The 22,348-nt window shown below is 36.0% G+C and overlaps 1 protein-coding gene across 1 annotated transcript in view; it reads left to right on the top strand.

Annotated features, from left to right (window-relative positions):
* The window catches only part of KYNU (kynureninase), a 109,664-nt gene that overhangs the window by 35,804 nt on the left and 51,512 nt on the right, over positions 1 to 22,348 (top strand). Inside the window, exons 4-7 of the mRNA XM_052635653.1 lie at positions 5,004 to 5,065; positions 8,074 to 8,145; positions 9,319 to 9,393; positions 12,064 to 12,210. Of these exons, the coding sequence (XP_052491613.1) occupies positions 5,004 to 5,065; positions 8,074 to 8,145; positions 9,319 to 9,393; positions 12,064 to 12,210 (356 nt within the window). The remainder of the gene's footprint in view (positions 1 to 5,003; positions 5,066 to 8,073; positions 8,146 to 9,318; positions 9,394 to 12,063; positions 12,211 to 22,348) is intronic.

Here is a 22,348-nt window from a genome sequence, read left to right as displayed (position 1 = left end):
TTCTCCCGGCAATCTTAATTCCAGTTTGTGCTTCTTCCAGTCCAGCGTTTCTCATGATTGACTCTGCATATAAGTTAAATAAGCAGGGTGACAATATACAGCCTTGACGTACACCTTTTCCTATTTGGAACCAGTCTGTTGTTCCATGTCCAGTTCTAACTGTTGCTTCCTGAACTGCATACAGACTTATCAAGAGGCAGGTTAGGTGGTCTGGTATTTCCATTTCTCTCAGAATTTTCCACAGTTTATTGTGATCCACACAGTCAAAGGCTTTGGCATAGTCAATAAAGCAGAAATGGATGTTTCTCTGGAACTCTCTTGCTTTTTCCATGATCCAGTGGATGTTAGCAATTTGATCTCTGGTTCCTCTGCGTTTTCTAAAACTAGCTTGAACATCAGGGAGTTCACGGTTCAAGTATTGCTGAGGCCTGGCTTGGAGAATTTTGAGCATCACTTTACTAGCAAGTGAGATGAGTGCAATTGTGCAGTAGTTTGAGCATTCTTTGGCGTTGGGATTGGAATGAAAACTGGCCTTTTCCAGTCCTGTGGCCACTGCTGAGTTTTCCAAATTTGCTGGCATATTGAATGTGCAGCACTTTCACAGCATCATTTTTCAGGATTTGAAACAGCTCAACTCGAATTCCATCACCTCCACTAGTTTTGTTTGTAGTGATGCTTTCTAAGGCCCACTTGACTTCACATTCCAAGATGTCTGGCTCTAGATTAGTGATCACATCATCATGATTATCTGGGTCGTGAAGATCTTTTTTGTACAGTTCTTCTGTGTATTCTTGCCACCTCTTCTTAATATCTTCTGCTTCTGTTAGGTCCAGACCATTTCTGTCCTTTATCGAACCCATCTTTTCATGAAATGTTCCCTTGGTATCTCTAATTTTCTTGAAGAGATCTCTAGTCTTTCCCATTCTGTTGTTTTCCTCTATTTCTTTGCATTGATCGCTGAAGAAGGCTTTCTTATCTCTTCTTGCTATTCTTTGGAACTCTGCATTCAGATGCTTATATCTTTCCTTTTCTCCTTTGCTTTTCACCTCTCTTCTTTTCACAGCTATTTGTAAGGCCTCCCCAGACAGCCATTTTGCTTTTTTGCATTTCTTTTCCATGGGAATGGTCTTGATCCCTGTCTCCTGTACAATGTAATGTACCTCATTCCATAGTTCATCAAGCACTCTATCTATCAGACCTAGGCCCTTAAATCTATTTCTCACTTCCACTGTATAATCATAAGGGATTTGATTTAGGTCATACCTGAATGGTCTAGAGGTTTTCTCACTTTTCTTCAATTTGAGTCTGAATTTGGTCATAAGGAGTTCATGATCTGAGCCACAGTCAGCTCCTGGTCTTGTTTTTGTTGACTGTATAGAGCTTCTCCATCTTTGGCTGCATAGAATATAATCAGTCTGATTTCAGTGTTGACCATCTGGTGATGTCCATATGTAGAGTCTTCTCTTGTGTTGTTGGAAGAGGGTGTTTGCTATGACCAGTGCATTTTCTTGGCTAGACTGTATTAGTCTTTGCCCTGCTTCATTCTGCATTTCAAGACCAAATTTGCCTGTTACTCCAAGTGTTTCTTGACTTCCTACTTTTGCATTCCAGTCCCCTATAATGAAAAGAACATCTTTTTGGGGTGTTAGTTCTAAAAGGTCTTGTAGGTCTTCATAAAACCGTTCAACTTCAGTTTCTTCAGCGTTACTGGTTGGGGCGTAGACTTGGATAACTGTGATCTTGAATGGTTTGCCTTGGAGACGAACAGAGATCATTCTGTCATTTTTGAGATTGCATCCAAGTACTGCATTTCGGACTCTTTTGTTAACCATGATGGCTACTCCATTTCTTCTGAGGGATTCCTGCCTGCAGTAGTAGATATAATGGTCATCTGAGTTAAACTCATCCATTCCAGTCCATTTTAGTTTGCTGATTCTTAGAATGTCGACGTTCACCCTTGCCATCTCTTGTTTGACCACTTCCAATTTGCCTTGATTCATGGACCTGACATTCCAGGTTCCTATGCAACATTGCTCTTTACAGCATCAGATCTTGCTTCTATCGCCAGTCACATCCACAACTCGGTATTGTTTTTGCTTTGGCTCCATCCCTTCATTCTTTCTGGAGTTATTTCTTCACTGATCTCCAGTAGCATATTGGGCACCTAATGACCTGGGGAGTTCCTCTTTCAGTATCCTATCATTTTGCCTTTTCATACTGTTCATGGGGTTCTCTAGGCAAGAATACTGAAGTGGCTTGCCATTCCCTTCTCCAGTGGACCACATTCTGTCCGATCTCTCCACCATGACCCACCCGTCTTGGGTTGCCCTGCAGGCAGGGCTTGGTTTCATTGAGTTAGACAAGGCTGTGTTCCTAGTGTGATTAGATTGACTAGTTTTCTGTGAGTATGGTTTCAGTGTTGTCTGCCCTCTGATGCCCTCTTGCAACACCTACCATCTTACTTGGGTTTCTCTTACCTTGGGCGTGGGGTATCTCTTCACGGCTGCTCCAGCAAAGCACAGCCACTGCTCCTTACCTTGGACGAGGGGTATCTCCTTACTGCCGCCGTTCCTGACCTTCAACGTGGGATAGCTCCTCTAGGCCCTCCTGTGCCTGTTCAGCCACCACTCCTCAGGTTGCTCCTCATTTTAATCAGAAGGTAATCATTAAGCAAAAATGGAATGCCTGGCCTTGTATAGAAATTCTACCTCTCTTTTTTTCTGCATCTTCCATATCTTTGTTTTCATTTGGTGGTAAATTTATAAATTATTTTATCGTCTTTTGATTTCTTCTCATTACATTATTTCTGGCTTCCCCAGTGGCTCAGTGGGAAATAATCCCCCTGTGATGCAGGAGACACAGGTCTGATCCCTGGGTTGGGAAGATCCCCTGGAGCAGGAAATGGCACCCACTTAAGTATTCTTGCCTGGGAAATCCCATAGATTGAGCAGCCTGGCGGGTATAGTCCATGGGGTCACAAAAAGTGTTGTATACAATTTAGCAAGTAAACAACAACAACACAGTCTTTCAAATGCTTTTCTTTCTATCAGTTTTGCTCTTTCTTGTTATAGTCACCCCTCAGCTTCTTTGGGGATTGCTTCCAGGAGTCCACACAGGATATTCCATCCAGAATATCAAAATAGGTGTATGCTCAAGTCCCTAACATAAAATGAGTTGTGCTATGAATACATTCCTTCCTCTATAGCCATGGGTTTCACATCCATGGATAAGGATGGTGAAATGTATTATTTTTCCTTCCTTTTCTCCTTCCACATTCCCTGCCAGAATATTTTTTATTAAAATTAATAGTTTTCAGAAAAGATGTGTGTAAAGAGCTAACGGGAAGTTAAGAATAATATCAGATTGATGTCTTAGATGATGTTTTGTTTTATAAGTAATAGTGAAAATTCATACCATAATGCAAAGAAAGAAATAAAATAAATCTGGCAGCATTTATTTCATCATATTTCAAAAAGATGCTCATACCATAGGAGAAGATGTATGCCCCCATATACAACATAAGCTATCTAGCGTGTCTGAGACACCTGTTTAGAGCGAGGAATGCTGTATGAAGAACTTACTTGTGGCTCACAAGGTAAAGAATCTACCTGCAAGGTGGGAGACCTGGATTTGATCCCTGGGTTTGGAAGATCCCCTGGAGAAGGAAATGGCAACCCACTCCAGTATTCTTGCCTGGATAATTCCATGAACAGAGGAGCCTGGCAGGCTACTGTCTATGGGGTCTCAAGGAGTTGGACACAACTGAGCAACTAATATATGTATATAGATAGATAGATAGATGCAGTATGAGGTTGTTATTGTCCTTGGACTTGAGACACTATTCACCTTACAATGACCAGAGATACATATTTAACAGCCACCATTTGTTTACCAATCTTGCATATCAAGTGGGGAAATTCATCCATCAAATGCAACAAGTTTTTCTCTTCTAGATCAAAGCACAGGCCTTTCCTTAAATGGCTATGTTGAAATATAAATTCCATTTATCTCCAGTGGCCTCCCCTCAAGTGAATTTAACCTAAAAATCTATCTAGTTATTAGAATAATTATCCTATTTACAGTCTATTCTTTGAGTAAAATGGGATTTTATCAGAAGTATCTCATTGGATACAAAGTGCAAGACTTGTATGATGCACCTAGTACAGCCTTACAAATATTAAAGCTCATAGCCTCTTTTTCTCAGTAATGGTAAAGAGATACTATTTTAATTGCCTTCAAGAGCCATCATAAGAAGCAAAAGGGGGAAAGTATTATTACCTTTGTTTGTGCTCTGAGTTCTTAAGTATCCACTGTATGCTTTCTCTCTGGGTCTGTTTCTAGTGGTATGACCCTTGTTAATAGGAATTAGATCAGATTATGATTGTGTTGTGGTTATCTTAATTTTGCATGTTTTCTTCATCAAACAATACATATTTATATGAATTATCTTGTATCAGTGTGAATAAAGAAAACCCAGAGCTATTTAGCATTTACTTTACTGCTAGCTTTTTTTGTCTTAGGAACTACTGTACATTTCACTGTAATAACAGTGAATTACGTTTAGCAGCATTGCCTTCTTTTATTAAAGGTGCATTTTAATTTGATGTTAGAAACAACCAGCTTTAAAGACGTGATTGGCCTTCAGTTCTTTTTGGATTCCTCTTCGAGATGCACTTACCACAAAAATGTGTTCTGTGGGAATTTGGCAACCTAGCTGATGATAGATCATTTTTATTTTACAGGAGAAAGCAAATGCTTCACTATTATGTTTTTATTATTTATTATGTCAAAAAGGAAATGTAATTTTTAGCTAGCTATGTGCATGTTAGTCCAAATATCATTTGATAAAATTAGTCAAGTGGGAAAACTTCCACTTCTTTGTGATGGCACATCAAATATGCCTTATTACTAAGAACATTAAGGATGAAAGAGTGATACTTTGTTTTTCCAAGCACCCTTAAAACTAACAGGAAAATCTAAATTATTATATACTTATTTTTCAGGAGCCAATGAGAAAGAAGTAGCCCTAATGAATGGTTTGACTGTTAATTTACATCTTCTACTGGTAAGCCTCCTTTCCCACCAGTGTTTAGAATACACTCATTTACAGAATCTGATTTTTTCTATCTTTAATTCATGAGGATTTGGAGTTTTACTTACTTCAAAATAAATTGTGAGATTATTTTCAATTATACCAGGAAATGCTGGGCCCTACTAGAATGGCTTCTTCATAATCATGGGAGAGTTGTCTCTTTACAAACAGCTTTAGAATACTGAGCTCTTATCTTAGAACATAAGGAATAAGAGTTAAAGTTGATGAAAAGCTAAATTGCTGCAAGCACACAAAATAATGATGTAAAAATGGTAGCAAGCAGTGATCTTTTCAGAAAGACAGTTTTCCAATGTGCTGAGTATTTCTATACATTAATTTTTGGGGGTAGATTAAAAAAGACCCTGTTGCTGGGAGAGATTGAGGGCATGAGTAGAAGAGGGCAGTGGAGAATGAAATGGTTAGACAGCATCACCGACTCAATGGACATGAAATGGCTCAATCTCCAGGAGATAGTGAAGGGTAGAGAGTCTTGGTCTGCTGCAGTCCAAGGTATCGCAGATAGTCAGACATGATTTCAGTTCAGTTCAGTCGCTCAGTCATGTCCGACTCTTTGCGACCCCATGAATCGCAGTACGCCAGGCCTCCCTGTCCATCACAAACTCCCGGAGTTTACTCAGACTCACGTCCATCGAGTCAGTGATGCCATCCATCCATCTCATCCTCGGTCATCCCCTTCTCTTTCTGTCCCCAATCCCTCCCAGCATCAGAGTCTTTTCCAATGAGTCAACTCTTCTCATGAGGTGGCCAAAGTAATGGAGTTTCAGCTTTAGCATCATTCCTTCCAAAGAAATCCCAGGGCTGATCTCCTTCAGAATGGACTGGTTGGATCTCCTTGCAGTCCCAGGGACTCTCAAGAGCCTTCTCCAACACCACAGTTCAAAAGCATCAATTCTTCGGCACTCAGCCTTCTTCACAGTCCAACTCTCACATCCATACATGACCACAGGAAAAATCATAGCCTTGGCTAGACGGACCTTAGTCGGCAAAGTAATATCTCTGCTTTTGAATATACTATCTAGGTTGGCCATAACTTTCCTTTCAAGGAGTAAGTGTCTTTCAATTTTATGGCTGCAATCACCATCTGCAGTGATTTTGGAGCTCAAAGAAAATAGTGTCTGACACTGTTTCCACTGTTTCCCCATCTATTTCCCATGAAGTGATGGGACCAGATGCCATGATCTTCATTTTCTGAATGTTGAGCTTTAGGCCAACTTTTTCACTATCCACTTTCACTTTCATCAGGAGGCTTTTAGTTCCTCTTCACTTTCTGCCATAAGGGTGGTATCATCTGCATATCTGAGGTTATTGATATTTCTCCCAGCAATCTTGATTCCAGCTTGTGTTTCTTCCAGTCCAGCGTTTCTCATGATGTACTCTGCATATAAGTTAAATAAGCAGGGTGACAATATACAACCTTGACGTACTCCTTTTCCTATTTGGAACCAGTCTGTTGTTCCATGTCCAGTTCTAACTGTTGCTTCCTGACCTGCATACAGATTTCTCAAGAGGCAGGCCAGGTGGTCTGGTATTCCCATCTCTCTCAGAATTTTCCACAGTTTATTGTGATCCACACAGTCAAAGGCTTTGGCATAGTCTATAAAGCTGAAAAACAATAACAAACATTAATTGAGTCACTCTGCTTAGGTATTTCTTACATTTTAAGAATTTGGTAATATGTATACCTGAAAATATATATTCTTGGTTTGAAATATGGTGCCTAGAGTAACTGATGTCGTGAAATTTTGTATTTCATTTTTAAGTGAGATTTTGAAAGCATGTGTATAGGACAAAGATGGACTATTAAGAACTGATATTATATTTTTATAGTATACAGACATGATTATTAAACATGCCTGAAGGAAAGTGCTTATGGAGTATGTTAAGTATGATGGTAAACAGCATGACTTTCAGTTCAGACAACTCTGGTTTGGCTTCCAGCTAGATTACTTAATACCTGTTTGATTTTGGACAAGGCTATTGTCATTTCTGGGTTTCCCAGGTGGGTCAGTGATAAGGAATCACCTGTGCAGGGGACACAGGTTTGATCCCTGAGTCAAGAGCATCCCATGGACAAGGAAATGGCAACCCACTCCAATATACTTGCCTGGGAAATCCCATGGACAGAGAAAACTGGTGGGCTACAGTCCATGGGTTGCAGAAGAGTCAGACACAACTTAGCAACTAAACAACAATTGGCATTTCTAATTTTAATTTTTTCCTTTGTAAAAAATGAGGATGATAATATCTACCTCATACATATAAAACATGATAATATGTGAAAATTGTTTTAGCACCCCGGCCAATGGTCAACATCCAATTCACAATAGCAATCATCCTTATTGTTATTATTGTCAGTCAATATTCTCCAAGAACTGCACAGAGAAATGAAAAGGCTCTTCTGAACACATGAGCTACTTCTCCCTGGTGAATCTAGAAATCTCAAGTGTTTCATTAGGGCAAAGGAATTTTCAGTTGGACCTAAAATTAGCTTTCATACAATCATAAAACTTTAGAAATATTATGTACTAGAAACCAAATCTACAGCTCTAGATAAATCACTATGAATAAAACATGCATATAGAGAGGCTTCCCAGGTGGCACTAGACAGAATATGATATTTCAGTCTCAGAGCAATTGCCATTAAATGTATTGAGATTTTCAATTTTCAATTAATTTTCAGTTAGCGTTTAAGTAAAGTTTGAGGATTCATTTTTATCTGATTCACATTTTTCTCTCAAATTTGCTTTCCTATTGATAAACATAGTGAGCAAATATCTTCTTTTTAGAATTCATTGGAAACAAGGCTAATTGGAAAAATGTATCTTTGATAGGCATCTAACTGTGTAGTTAATTAATTCCTTTAAAATACTGGAGATTATAAAATTAAAGCGTGGTATAAAAGTGAACAAATGTCTAAGTTGTACATTAATGCTTTTCTCAATAAATCCATTTCATTGCAGTTATCATTTTTCAAGCCTACACCCAAACGGTATAAAATTCTCCTAGAAGCCAAAGCCTTCCCTTCAGATCATGTAAGGATTCTTCAAATGGTATTTATATTCTTTCTACTCTTCCTAAAGGAGCATATCATTTGCCTGACTTGAATGTTTATTCACTAGTCTTTTCTAAGTAACCTTATAATAAAAAGATCTGTCAAATGTTTTTGATTTATGCATTTTTATAGATTGTAGCTTTATTTCTTTTGTTCAAGTAAAACATGTGTTAAGGGAGGAAAGAATTGAATGGGAACATTGATTTATTAGTCTTTTTAAAGACACTGAGCAAACCACTGGTCTATATCAAGTACAGTTATAAACGTTTTATTAATTCTTGTTGCTGTTTTATTTTATGAAATTAAATCAATACACACCCCAGTACTTAACCCTTTAGCTACCTAAAGTAGGAATATAAACAATTATCTGTCCATTTGCTTTCATAACACACTAGCATAATCATTGGTAGTTTTTAATTTTAAAAATGTATTGAAGACTTTAAGAATTTTTTGTGGTTCAAGGAAAAACCATGCTACTTTTTCAGCAATTTCAGTTATAAGAAATTTGACTGTTACAGACACCAACACAGCTAAAAGCATATTTCAGTTTTAGTATTAGAGAAACTTGATTTCCATCTTCATATTATTACTATTTAAGTTTTCTAGCCTATATCTTATAATTTCAAGGCATTTAATCATTCAAACTAATAGCCATGATCTTACTAAAAAGGGTCAAGAATATTTATCCTGAAAAAATTCAGGGTCCCTAAAATTTCTGGTTCCCATTTTCATCTGGGGCTCTCAATGAAGGGAAATTTTTTATCCTTTTCTTATATTAGCTTACTCTTTTTAGTGAAAGCCATTTCTGTATCCTGTATTGAAGTCTAACAAGTCTTCACTGCTCACTTTGGTTATTTTGTAAACTCTGTTTTAACTCAAATTAGATTAATTAAATATCTTACTCAAAAAATTTCTTATATTTCTAAAGAATAAATGACCCTTACATTTCTATCCATATAATATTTCTGTTCAGATTGATGCATGTAAATTATGTTAAATTTTTCTCTGATACATTCTATTTAGTCACTTTTAAACTTGACCTTGAATTTAATATGATAATATGTTTTATTATTATTTTATTACCTTTTTTTGAGATATTCTAATGTACTTCTGTGCACTGGACTTGATCTAATAAATCATCTTTCTTTTCCAGTATGCTATTGAGTCACAGCTTCAACTTCATGGACTTGACATTGAGAAAAGTATGCGGATTATAAAGCCAAGAGAGGTATATAAGAAAGATAAATAAATATTCATCATGCTCCTATTTAGTATTGATTTTTTCTCCATTTTGTTCAAAAGTTTATTATCTTCATTACTTTAATGGAACTTTCAAGAAAGTATAAAAGACTTATACTCTGTTACTATTAGGTCATTTTGCTTAAAATAGAAACTTAACTCAGAAGTGTATTTATTTTAATTTTTTCAAAGGCTAGTCATATTATAAGCAAACTATTTTCCTATTAATACCACTAGAGTCTGCCACATTCTTCAGTGGGATGGGGGGAGATAGCAATTTGCATATATCATTTTCAAATTTAAATTCCATTGCCTGTGGGTGCCATTAAAATCACGTTAAAAATCAGTTATATTTGTTGAATATTTATATAAGTTGAATGATGCCTATCATTTTGCCCCTCTTAATCTAAGTACCACATGTTTGCCTCTGAGTTTATTCTGGGGTATTGAAAGGGACTTAGTGTAGCAGAAGCAAATTAGGCTTACAATTTCGTTATTACTCCCCATGGAAATCCCCGTGACTTTGTGTTACTTACTTTATCTGTGAGATTTCTTTATATTTAAACAGATAAAAAGGAAACATATGTTTCCTTATGGCTTGACCATATGTTTAAGATCTAAATACTGTGCCCTTTATATTAATAAAGCTGTAAGGCTAAGTTGTACAGGCTTTGATATCTAAATCCTGCAGCTTGTGTAACTTGGCACCAACAGATCCACACAGGATAAATTTTAGGTTTCATGTATGTACAACACTCCCAGGTCAATATTTGAACAATTATTTCTTTCAACCCAAAACCAATTTGAGAAATTAAAGATCTACTGTATTCACTTCTTTTTGCCAACATGTTATTAATGGAACAGAAAGTTCTCACAGCTTTGGAATGATATGTTTCATATATTACATATTAATTGCTTATTTCTAGCAAAAATGACTGACTATAGCCATCACAAGTTTTTTTTGTTTTTTTTTTTTTTAAGTAGTAAGTGTTGTGGAGTTGTATGACTTAATCATATATTTGGGACCACTCTTTAGCATTACTAGATTGAAGCAGGTCAACATGAAACAGAACCATATTTTATCATTGAAAAATAAATTTCTCATTTGCTTAGTACCAATTCTTTAAAGAAATAAAGCATTAGTATATAGAGCACTTTCCGTACTTTTTTTAAAAATTATAATGGACAAAATGTATTAGCTTTCTCTACAGGAAAAAAAAGAGGTTGGGGTTGTCATGTTACTAATTTTACTTTAAATTTTTTTTCTTAGAATTACTGAAATCCTTTTCTTCATGTATAAAATACACATCACTTAGAAATTCAGAGATTTCATTGTCAACTCTATTTTTTAATTTAAAATTTATTTTTAACTGGAGGATAATTGCTTTACAATACTGTGTTGGTTTCTGCTATACAGCAATTTGAATCAGCCATATGTCCCCCTCCTTCTTGAACCTCCCTTTCACCTCCCCCACATCCCTCCTCTGTAGGCTGTCACAGAGCACCAGGTTGAGCTCCCTGGGCTATACACAAACTTTCTACTAGCTATCTGTTTTGTATATGGCAATGGATATGTTTCAATGCTATTCACACAACTCCTCTCCTTCCCCTACTGTGTCCACAAGTTTGTTCTCTATGTATTTATCTCTATTCCTGCCCTTCAAGTAGATTGACCAGTACAATTTATCACTCTTATTTTTATAGATTATCATTTTTTCAAACAAGTCTCAGACTACTAGCAGAAATTAACATATTATTACATATGTGATAATATTAAATATGCCTAATGTGGGATATAGTAATTGGCAAATAGTAAGAGTTACTAAAATTAAAAACAATTTAAGAAAAATCCATTAATACCGTAATGAGTTTTCCCCAAATTATAATGTAGCTAATGATGCCTTGACTTCAAGACCATGTCAGATTTAGCAGTGTAAAAATTCATAAAGGCTTCATAATTAGATGAGAATTATTAGGCTACAAATTTATAATTTGTATCTGGCAGAGTTCTTTCACTCAAGTTGTTTATAAGACCAAATTAAATCATTCATTGTATTCACAAAGTAACTGATCACTGAATTATGGGAGAAAAGTAACCTTGATAATATTAAATTTTATTGATAGTTTCTTTGCATTTGGATCTTTACCTTCAGATTGGTATGGAATAGATGTTACTTTTAAATTAATAGAAAATATTAGGCTAAGTTTCACTCAGATAATGATGTATATGTGTCTTTTATCTGGAAAAAATTAATGATTTTAGATTGATAAATAAAATACTAATTTCCAAGAAATCAGTTTTGACATTTAATATTTTATGGACACCCTATTTTTCTGGTATTTTATTGGATGGAAATAAAAATGAAATAATTTATGAGTATCTAAATAGTAAAGATTAATTGAAAAACTGAAGAATAAAATCAGGCAATAGAGTTTTGCAAAAACTTATACTTTATAAAATACTTCTTACTATTGTATTATTATTTCTTAATAACAAAAAGCATGTTCAGATATATGTTCTTGCCAGATTTTTGAAGGTTCTTAACTTTAAAAAAATACCTTTTCTTTAAAGATCCCAAAGTGATTTTTGGATTGGGAAATATAAACAGAAAAGTCGTCATTGTGGATATTATGTAATTTATGCCTACCATGACTTTAGGGGGAAGACACATTGAGATTAGAGGATATCCTTGAAGTAATTGAGAATGAAGGTGACTCTATTGCAGTGATCCTTTTCAGTGGTCTTCATTTTTATACTGGACAGCTCTTTAATATACCTGCCATCACAAAAGCAGGACAAGCAAAGGTATGTGTACCGTTTCCTCCTCCCCACTTTGTCCAGAACATATATACACACAAACACACACACACACACACACACACACACACACACACACACACATATATATATGAAATATGATGGAGAAGGCAATGGCACCCCACTCCAGTACTCTTGCCTGGAAAATCCCATGGACGGAGGAGCCAGGTAGGCTGTAGTCCATGGAGTCGCTAAGAGTCGGACACAACTGAGCGACTTCACTTTCATGCATTGGAGAAGGAAATAGCAACCCACTCTAGTGTTCTTGCCTGGAGAATCCCAGGGATGGGGAAGCCTAGAGGGCTACCATCTGTGGGGTCGCACAGAGTCGAATACGACTGAAGTGACTTAGCAGCAGCAGCAGCAGCAGCAGCATGATATATGAAAGTGTTAGTTACTCAGTTGTGCCTGACTGTTTGCAACCCCATGGATTGTAGCCTGCCAGGTTCCTCTGTCCATGGATTTCTCCAGTCAAGAATACTGGAGTGGGTAGCCATTTCCCTCTCCAGATTTTCCCTACCCAGGGATCAAACCCAGGTCTCCCCTGTTGCAGACAGACTCTTTACTGTCTGAGCCACCAGGGAAGCCCCATATGATATATATATATGTGTATATATATATATATATATATATATATGTATAGATATATATTTGCCTAAAGTAAAATATTTATGTTTTAAAATATATTTTAAAATGTAAAGTTTATTAAATACACTTTAAAATATAAATATTTAGCTTTAGGCATCTCTATTTAAACCTCTTTTGTTACTTCTTGGTCTTGCCTCCTTACTAGCATCTGCTCTCTCAATGTCTACCTCTAATCAGCAGGATGGGTGAGCTTCCTTAAGTGTTGTCATTGGTACAGAACTGCTCAGTCAGCAGAAGTAGCCAATACTTAGGATAGCAACTATATACTAGGACAATTAGAAACTCAGCTCTGGTGCTTTGTTGCACTATAACTCATTCTAAATATAATCTATGCTCATTAACCTTATGTACCTGAAGAAGGGGAGATGAAGAATAAAAGTTTATCATAGATGGGATTTTACCCAGTTTACTTTAAGGAAGCCATTATACTGCCTATAATGAGTAATTTTCCTTAAATACTACAGAATAATACTTAGTATACTATGAAACAGTAACTCTTTATATATGTCTTGTGAAAAAGTGTTTTAGTATGTTTGCTTGAAAAAAATAAGAGGGAAAACACTTAACAGTTACAAACTGTATTTAAAATCTTTAAGTACGTGTTGTATTTGATTTAGCAATCAAGCCATATATTTTAAAAAGGTATGTTTGGGGCTGGTGCATGGGGATGACCCACAGAGATGTTATGGGGAGGGAGGTGGGAGGGGGGTTCATGTTTGGGAACACATGTAAGAATTAAAGATTTTAAAATTAAAAAAATAAAAAACTTAAAAAAAATTTGAAAGCAAAAAAAAAAATAAAATAAAATAAAAAGGTAACAGTCAAATTATATTCTTAACATTAGTAAATTATGGGATTAATACATAAGTGAGATCTAGTTAATATATTCAGTTATTGAAGCTAATGAATGGAACTAATGAAAAGAAATTTAGCACCATTACCAGCGGTCTCTAGGAATTTCCAACCACAACTTCCAAATGATTTGATAAATATGAAAGTGGTGCATTACAAAAGATATAATGATGATATCTTCTTAATTTAGATATTAAAGTTTAAGCACCAAAATAAACATAGTTTAATAAAATATCATATTTTAAAATGTTATGCAAGTAATTAGAAGTCCCTGATCACCTTACTATACATGCATGTCTCATTAACTTTCATAGAATTGAGGCAGAAAGGTAGAGAAGAAAGATGGTGGGTCTTGGAATCACTCAGTCTGAGGATCCAATCTTGGCTAGGTCAGTTAATTTTATATGAACTTGGGCAACTTACTTGACCTTTCTGAGTCTTAGTTTTCAAAAGCGTTAGTTGGAATAACAGAACCCACTTGATGAATGCAGTGATGATTATGGAGTATTAGATTGCACATATTCTGCTATTAAATAGTGGTTACCTCCCACTTTCCACTGTCCTCAACAAGCATGAAGTTAAGAACGTGGCTTAAATATACATTTTCTTTCATTTCTCATAAAAAAGCAAAATAAACCTGTTTACTAGATATTATATGTAACTCCCATTCAACTACTTTGATGCTGAAACCATTCTTTCAGTATTTTGCAGGCTTTCTTTCACTTATAAAATGTAGTAGCCACCTACTAGGTAGGACTCTCATTGAGTTTTCAGTCATAGAAAGCAAGGTAGGAATGAGTTGTTCCATATAAATGCAACTGTACAGAAGTGATGGATACTATGGAAGTGAAATGGTGATGTAGCTGACTTCAATTTATCCATTATCAAAATTATTTTAACAGATATTTATACTCTTGCTAGACAATTCCCTTCATTCTCAATGAAGATTTAGAAGAAGTATTTAAAAGGTAGATTTACATAGCTCTCTTGGGTGGTCTATGAAAATAAAGCTGAAGAGAGAGAAAGAAAATTAAAGGTGTCAATCAAGAAAGAGTTGAGAAATTTGAGGGAGAAAAACATGCCATTAAAGAGTCACTATTATGAATGTCTAAGTGAGATTACCTGCCTCTTGAGAAATCTGTATGCAGGTCAGGAAGCAACAGTTTGAATTGGACATGGAACAACAGACTGGTTCCAAATAGGAAAAGGAGTACCTCAAGGCTGTATATTGTCACCCTGCTTATTTAACTTATATGCAGAGTACATCATGAGAAACGCTGGGCTGGAAAAACACAAGCTGAAATCAAGATTGCTGGGAGAAATATCAATAACCTCAGATATGCAGATGACACCACCCTTATGGCAGAAAGTGAAGATGAAGCAAAAAGCCTCCTGATGAAAGTGAAAGTGGAGAGTGAAAAAGTTGGCTTAAAGCTCAACATTCAGAAAACTAAGATCATCTGGTCCCATCACTTCATGGGAAATAGATGGGGAACAAGGAAAACAGTGGAAACAGTGTCAGACTTTATTTTGGGGGGCTCCAAAATCACTGCAGATGGTGACTGCAGCCATGAAATTAAAAGGCACTTGCTTACTCCTTGGAAGAAAAGTTACGACCAACCTAGATAGCATATTCAAAAGCAGAGACATTACTTTGCCAACAAATGTCCATCTAGTCAAGGGTATGGTTTTTCCTGTGATCATGTATGGATGTGAGAGTTGGACTGTGAAGAAAACTGAGCACTGAAGAATTGATGTTTTTGAACTGTGGTGTTGGAGAAAACTCTTGAGAGTCCCTTGGACTGCAAGGAGATCCAACCAGTCCATTCTGAAGGAGATCAGCCCTGGGATTTCTTTGGAAGGAATGATGCTAAAGTGAAACTCCAGTACTTTGGTCACCTCATGCAAAGAGTTGACTCATTGGAAAAGACTCTGATGCTGGGAGGGATTGGGGTAGGGGGAGAAGGGGACAACAGAGGATGAGATGGCTGGATGGCATCACCGACCTGATGGACGTGAGTCTGAGTGAACTCCGGGAGTTGGTAATGAACAGAGAGGCCTAGCGTGCTGCAATTCATGGGGTCACAAAGAGTCGGACACGACTGAGCAACTGGACTGAACTGAAGTGAGATTAAGAAAAAAAGGAAAGTTTCCAGAAATATGGTTGGAACCAAAACTGATTGATTAATAAAATCCAACATTAGTAGATTTTCAAGTAGAAACTTCAAATGAAAGAGAAGTGGGAGATAGGATTTTTGAAAAATATGTTAAAGAAATACATATATACCAAAAAGATCACAAATTATAAGTGGCTAGATGAGTTATTCTGAACTCTATAACCATCACCTAGATCAAGAAATTTCTAGAACATTTATAAAACTCAGAATCCTCCATGTATATAAATATAAACACATATATATTAGTTTTGTTCATCTTTGAACTTCATACGAATGGGTTAACATACACTGTTTTATGTCTTTTTATTTGCTCACTACTATATTTACGAAGTTCATCCATTTTTGTTCAAACAGTAGTTTTGAGCGTTTTCCTTTTCATTTCAGTGTATTATTGTATTATATGAAATAGATCACCATTTAATTTTATTTTAATCATTTGAGGGCTAATACAATAAATTCTACTCTATCCTTATAAATTTATATCCTTATAAGTTTCTTTGGGTATGCATTCGTACCCATTTCCGTTAATTCAGTTCAGTTTAGTTCAGTTACTCAGTCATGTCCGACTCTACGCGACCCCATGAATTGCAGCACACCAGGCCTCCCTGTCCATCACCAACTCCCGGAGTTCACCCAAACTCATGTCCATCGAGTCGGTGATGCCATCCAGCCATCTCATCCTCTGCTGACCCCTTCTCCTCCTGCCCCCAATCCCTCCCAGCATCAGAGTCTCTTCCAATGAGTCAACTCTTCGCATGAGGTGACCAAAGTATTGGAGTTTCAGCTTTAGCATCATTCCTTCTAAAGAACACCCAGGGCTGATCTCCTTCAGAATGGATTGGTTGGATCTCCTTGCAGTCCAAGGGACTCTCAAGAGTCTTCTCCAACACCACAGTTCAAAAGCATCAATTCTTCAGCACTCAGCTTTCTTCACAGTCCAACTCTCGCATCCATATATGACCACTGGAAAAACCATAGCCTTGACTAGACAGAACTTTGTTGGCAAAGTAATGTCTCTGCTTTTGAATATGTTATGTTGGTCATAACTTTCCTTCCAAGGAGTAAGTGTCTTTTAATTTCATGGCTGCAATCACTATTTGCAGTGATTTTGGAGCCCCAAAAAATAAAGTCTGACACTGTTTCCACTGTTTCCCAATCTAATTCCCATGAAGTGATGGGACTGGATGCCATGATCTTCGTTTCCTGAGTGTTGAGCTTTAAGCCAACTTTTTCACTCTCCTCTTTCACTTTCATCAAGAGGCTTTTTAGTTCGTCTTCACTTTCTGCCTAAGGGTGGTATCATCTGCTTATCTAAGGTTATTGATTTTTCTCCTGGCAATCTTGATTCCCACTTGTGCTTCTTCCAGCCCAGCATTTCTCATGATGTACACTGCATATAAGTTAAATAAGCAGGATGACAATATACAGCCTTGACGTACTCCTTTTCCAATTTGGAACCAGTCTGTTGTCCCATGTCCAGTTCTAACTGTTGCTTCCTGACCTGCATACAGGTTTCTCAAGAGGCAGGTTAGGTGGTCTGGTATTCCCATCTCTATCAGAATTTTCCACAGTTTATTGTGATCCACACAGTCAAAGGCTTTGGCATAGTCAATAAAGCAGAAATAGATGTTTTTCTGGAACTCTCTTGCTTTTCCCATGATCCAGCGGATGTTGGCAATTTGATCTCTGGTTCCTCTGCCTTTTCTAAAACCAGCTTGAACACCTAGAAGTTCACAGTTCACGTGTTGCTGAAGCCTGGCTTGGAGAATTTTGAGCATTACTTTACTAGAGTGTGAGATGAGTGCTCTTGTGCGGTAGTTTGAGCATTCTTTGGCCTTGCCTTTCTTTGGGATTGGAATGAAAACTGACCTTTTCCAGTCCTGTGGCCACTGCTGAGTTACATGCTTAGAACTGGCATTCTTAGAACATAATGTAGGTGTATGTTAAATTGAAATCAACAATGACAACTTTCCAAAGGTTTATATCAATTGGTCATACACTCTCACCATGAATTTCTGTAACTCTACATTCCCACCAGTAGCAAATGTGATTAGTTTGTAATCATAATGCATTGCAGTTTTAATATGAACTTCTCTAACTATTGGTGAAATTGAGGATATTTCAAATGTGTACTTGCTAAGTTTGTTTGTTTTTTCTTTTATGAAGTGCTTGTTCAAGTGTCTTGTCCAATTTTTCATTTGGTTATCTCTTTGTTATAAATAGTATAGAAATTGATTCTGGTGGAAGGAGAAGGTAAATGATTTCTAATGATCATCTAAAAGGAAAACTAATAAATTAATCAAACAACAACTGGTAGTGAAGTGTGGCCTTGAGTCACATAATGAATTTAGAGAATGCTGAGGCTTTACTTAACTGAGGAGAAGACCTGGGATCATGACAATGAAAACTGAGCATAAGATCAGGTTAGAGAGCCATATTATAAGGGAAGGCCAGCATGTGAAAAGAGTCATCATGTTCATATTTTGTCTCTGAAGCTATCTACTTAATTTTGTATTATTGGCCAACCTACTATCTTGGAGCTCTGTCTTACATATATTTATATATAACTTATTTGTATTACTATTTGTAATATTCTATTACTTATTTGTACTAATAATTTCTTCTCATCTACACTCACTGGGTGTTCCCTATTTGCTTCTGAATTACTGTCCCTAGAGATTTTGACTCTTGTCACCAGTCAACTTTCACTACCAAGTAAAAGCTACAGGCTACTCCTACACTTGAAAATTATTTATGACCACCTAACTATTACACTCAGAAGTTCTATATGCACCTTGAGATCAGTATGCTCCAGAGCTGTCTCCCTCCAAAATACCACTATTGTTTCACACCACTATCCTTATAATCCTTTATAGACTCAACCCTGACATTTTCCTGTTCTTTACCTTTTCAACCAATCTCTTCTTAATTCTTTCCTCTCAGAGTTAGTCTTTCCTTTAATATTCCTTAATCAATTATGAAGGTTTTCAGCTGCAAGAAAAAAAAAGTCCCAGAGGAAAAAATAGCTGAAAATTAGAAATTTATTTTTCTCACAACAGAAGACGAGGCAGGAGTTTGCTAGGATGCACTAAGCAGTTCAGTAACATTGGTATGACATCTCCAGGGCTTTCTGATATGTCCTTCAGATTTCTCACATCATAGTTGCTAGGAGAGTTGTCCCAAATCCAGATATCACAGTTCTCTTTAAAGCATAAAGAAAGAAGAGAGGAGAAAGAGCACTACAGTTTTGTCCATCCCTTTCATCCAAAGTGTAAAGTCTTTCCAAAAAATCCTAGCACTTTCCAGTCTATGATTCAATGCTTTTTGAAGCAGTAGCTTTGAGAAAGCATGAGTAAAGGAGTTTTTAGCTTTTACGGACCTAAACCAAAGAGAGGCTAAAAACAGAGCTGGGAAGGGGTTTGGGTTAACAAACACACAGTACTTCTTGCATCTTCCAATTATACCCCCATGGAACATCATTACTTCTATTCTTCTAGCCCTCTTTAATTTTTTCCTTCTTTCCTTCTTTTTTTCATGTTTGTTTTATGCCCCATTTCACAAAGCATTTGAAACCAATTCATGGGAAATTTAATAGGTAACATAATGAAATGTAAAGAGAGAGAAATAAAAAGAAAATCTAGATCATCTGGTGGAATGAATAATAATTCTCACAAATAATAATTTCTCAACCTGGACTATGGGTAATTAGAAATTATTGTCAATGGAAACTCTTGGTAGAGAAGGTAGACTAAGTCTTGGTAACAAGTAAATAGAGCCATAAATGCCTTCACTGTGATAAATATTTATCACTTGCTCACGCAGCAATCAAGAATCAGGTTACCAGGGGTTCAGGGTTGTATCCTATAGCTTTCGTATCCTATGGCTTTCATACCTAGAACTTCTGTTATTATTCAGCCAAAGGAATGGGATTTATTTCCACATGTATTCCATTGGTTAATGTATGGTCATTGTTGGGAAATGAAGGATATCTGTGTGCTCAAGAAAAATAGCTATTAGCTTTGCCTCCTGCAATTCAGGTATTTTTGCTTGCTGATGGAGTATTATACTATGATTCTGAAAGTAGTGAAACATTTGCATTAATGAAATACTTAGATAGTAGAGACAGAGCTGACTTGGCCTTGAGCCCATGCCTTTCTATTAGTTTCTAGCATAGTTTAAGTGGCTTAATTCGTTTACCAATGTGACTTCATTTGTCCACTTAGTAAATGGGGAAAGTAACAGTGCCTACTTCATGTATTTGCTCTAAGCAGAAACAAGGTACTATTCCTAAAACAGTGCATTGCGAGTAATAAGTAAACCTTATCAGCATATATAAAACCAATACAGTATACTAACACATATATATGGAATTCAGAAAGATGGCAATGATGACCCTGTATGCAAGACAGCAAAAAAGACACAGATGTGTATAATGGACTTTTGGACTCAGAGGGAGAGGGAGAGGGTGGGATGATTTGGGAGAATGGCGTTCTAACATGTATACTATCATGTAAGAATCGAATCGCCAGTCTATGTCTGACGCAGGATACAGCATGCTTGGGGCTGGTGCATGGGGATGACCCAGAGAGATGTTATGGGGAGGGAGGTGGGAGGGGGGTTCATGTTTGGGAACGCATGTAAGAATTAAAGAGTTTAAAAATTAAAAAATAAAAAATAAAAAAAATTAAAAAATAAAGTTAAAAAAAATCACAGTGTAATATCCAACCTACAAAAAAAAAAAAAGCAAAGAAATAATGAATCCTTAGAAAGTGAAATATTCAGAACTTACTCTACTTGGACACTTCTATACTAGATTATGAAAGAAAACAAGAAGCAATGTGGTTAGGATTCATCAGACTAGACCGAATTTTTTTTTTAATTAGGTAATGAACTAACAACTGTTTTAATAATCTTATCCCTAAATAAACTCATTGCCAAACATTTGTATTCCACTTTCCCTCTCCAATGCCATACAAAATGTCCTTTAGCACTCTGGAACTCATGGTGCCTTGGCAGACAGTGGTTCCGAATAAATATGTTTTGACTGAATGAATGATTAATTATCTTATTTATCATATATTTTACACTATTTTACCATATATGGATGCTGGAATGTTAGTTTCTTTTAGCCTAAAGAAACTTGAAATGCAAATCACAGCCAAAAATAAAACTAAATTTTGCAACCCTGTGTTTGCAAAGCTTCTCCTTTGTTGTGTGGCACTCTCTAGTGGGTGTGAGTATGAACACCTCTTAGACCCAACTATAAGCTGCCTAAATTATTAATAAATAATAATTGCAATTATAACCACAAAATTTAAATACAGAATGAATTAATTCTGGATTCAGAATAATATATGACAAAAAGCAGAAATATGAATAAAGACATCATTATAATAAAGAAAGACATATTTTAGCTTTAACATCTTTTAATAAAAACTGAGATATCTAAATAACACTCATATATAAATGGCTACTTCATTGATGCATCCACTTATCTTCAGGGGAGGTTTAAATTATTGTTAAAATTTTTTGAGACTTTTTAGGAGACAAATAATTGATCAAACCTCAAAATTCAACGGAAGCTTGGCTGAGATGCTTCTAGTACTGAAGACTAGAAGTCAATTCTCACAGACTATTAGAAAAAAATAATATCAATAATACTTGTATGAGATCAAGATTTGAGCAGTGAATCAGTTAGGAAAAATCAGTACCAGATACTTTTATATACAACTATAACATAAACTGGCATGTTGTAGGAAATTTTTATATATAATGAATAAACCCTTTCCAAAAAGATTTAATATTCAAATGCTCAACATTAAGTAATCTTTACTAGAAATTGTAGTACATACAGCCATTATCTTATTAAAGTCACTGCCAGTTCACCAAACAGGATCTTGTCCTTAGTGCATAAAAAGAATCTTGTCTCTATATTCTGTATAATAGAGCAATACACATTTGAATCTTTTATCCATTCTTTCTATCAGTAAATATTTGAAGAGTAAACTATAATAATAGAATTCTAAATAGGAACTCCTTGTTTAGCCTGGAGTGTTAGACTGACCTTCTCAGACAAGATGAGACCTCAGCAAATCCTAAAATTATGAGTAGGAATTAACTAGGTAAAAACCCCTCCAGGGCACAGATAATATGGTAGAGACATTTTGGATATTTTTTTTAAAAAAAAGTTAGAATTGCAAGGAAGCAAATATTTCAGTATAATTTGATTGTAGAAAATGCTGTATGATTTGATAGAAAAGGTATGATAAAAAATGAGTCTATAAAGCAGACAGAGGCTAGGTAAATAAGGGCCAACTAGGCTATATTATATGTCCTGAACTTCTCTTAAAGACATAGGGAGCCACTGAAAGCTTTTAGACCATGAAACAAACTGCATTTTGTTTTAATTTTAAAAAGATATGCCCTACTTACAGGAATGGGTAGGGATA

Source organism: Budorcas taxicolor, chromosome 2 (assembly GCF_023091745.1).
Source record: "Budorcas taxicolor isolate Tak-1 chromosome 2, Takin1.1, whole genome shotgun sequence".
Taxonomy (NCBI): domain Eukaryota; kingdom Metazoa; phylum Chordata; class Mammalia; order Artiodactyla; family Bovidae; genus Budorcas; species Budorcas taxicolor.
This window is presented reverse-complemented; position numbering and strand designations above follow the sequence as displayed.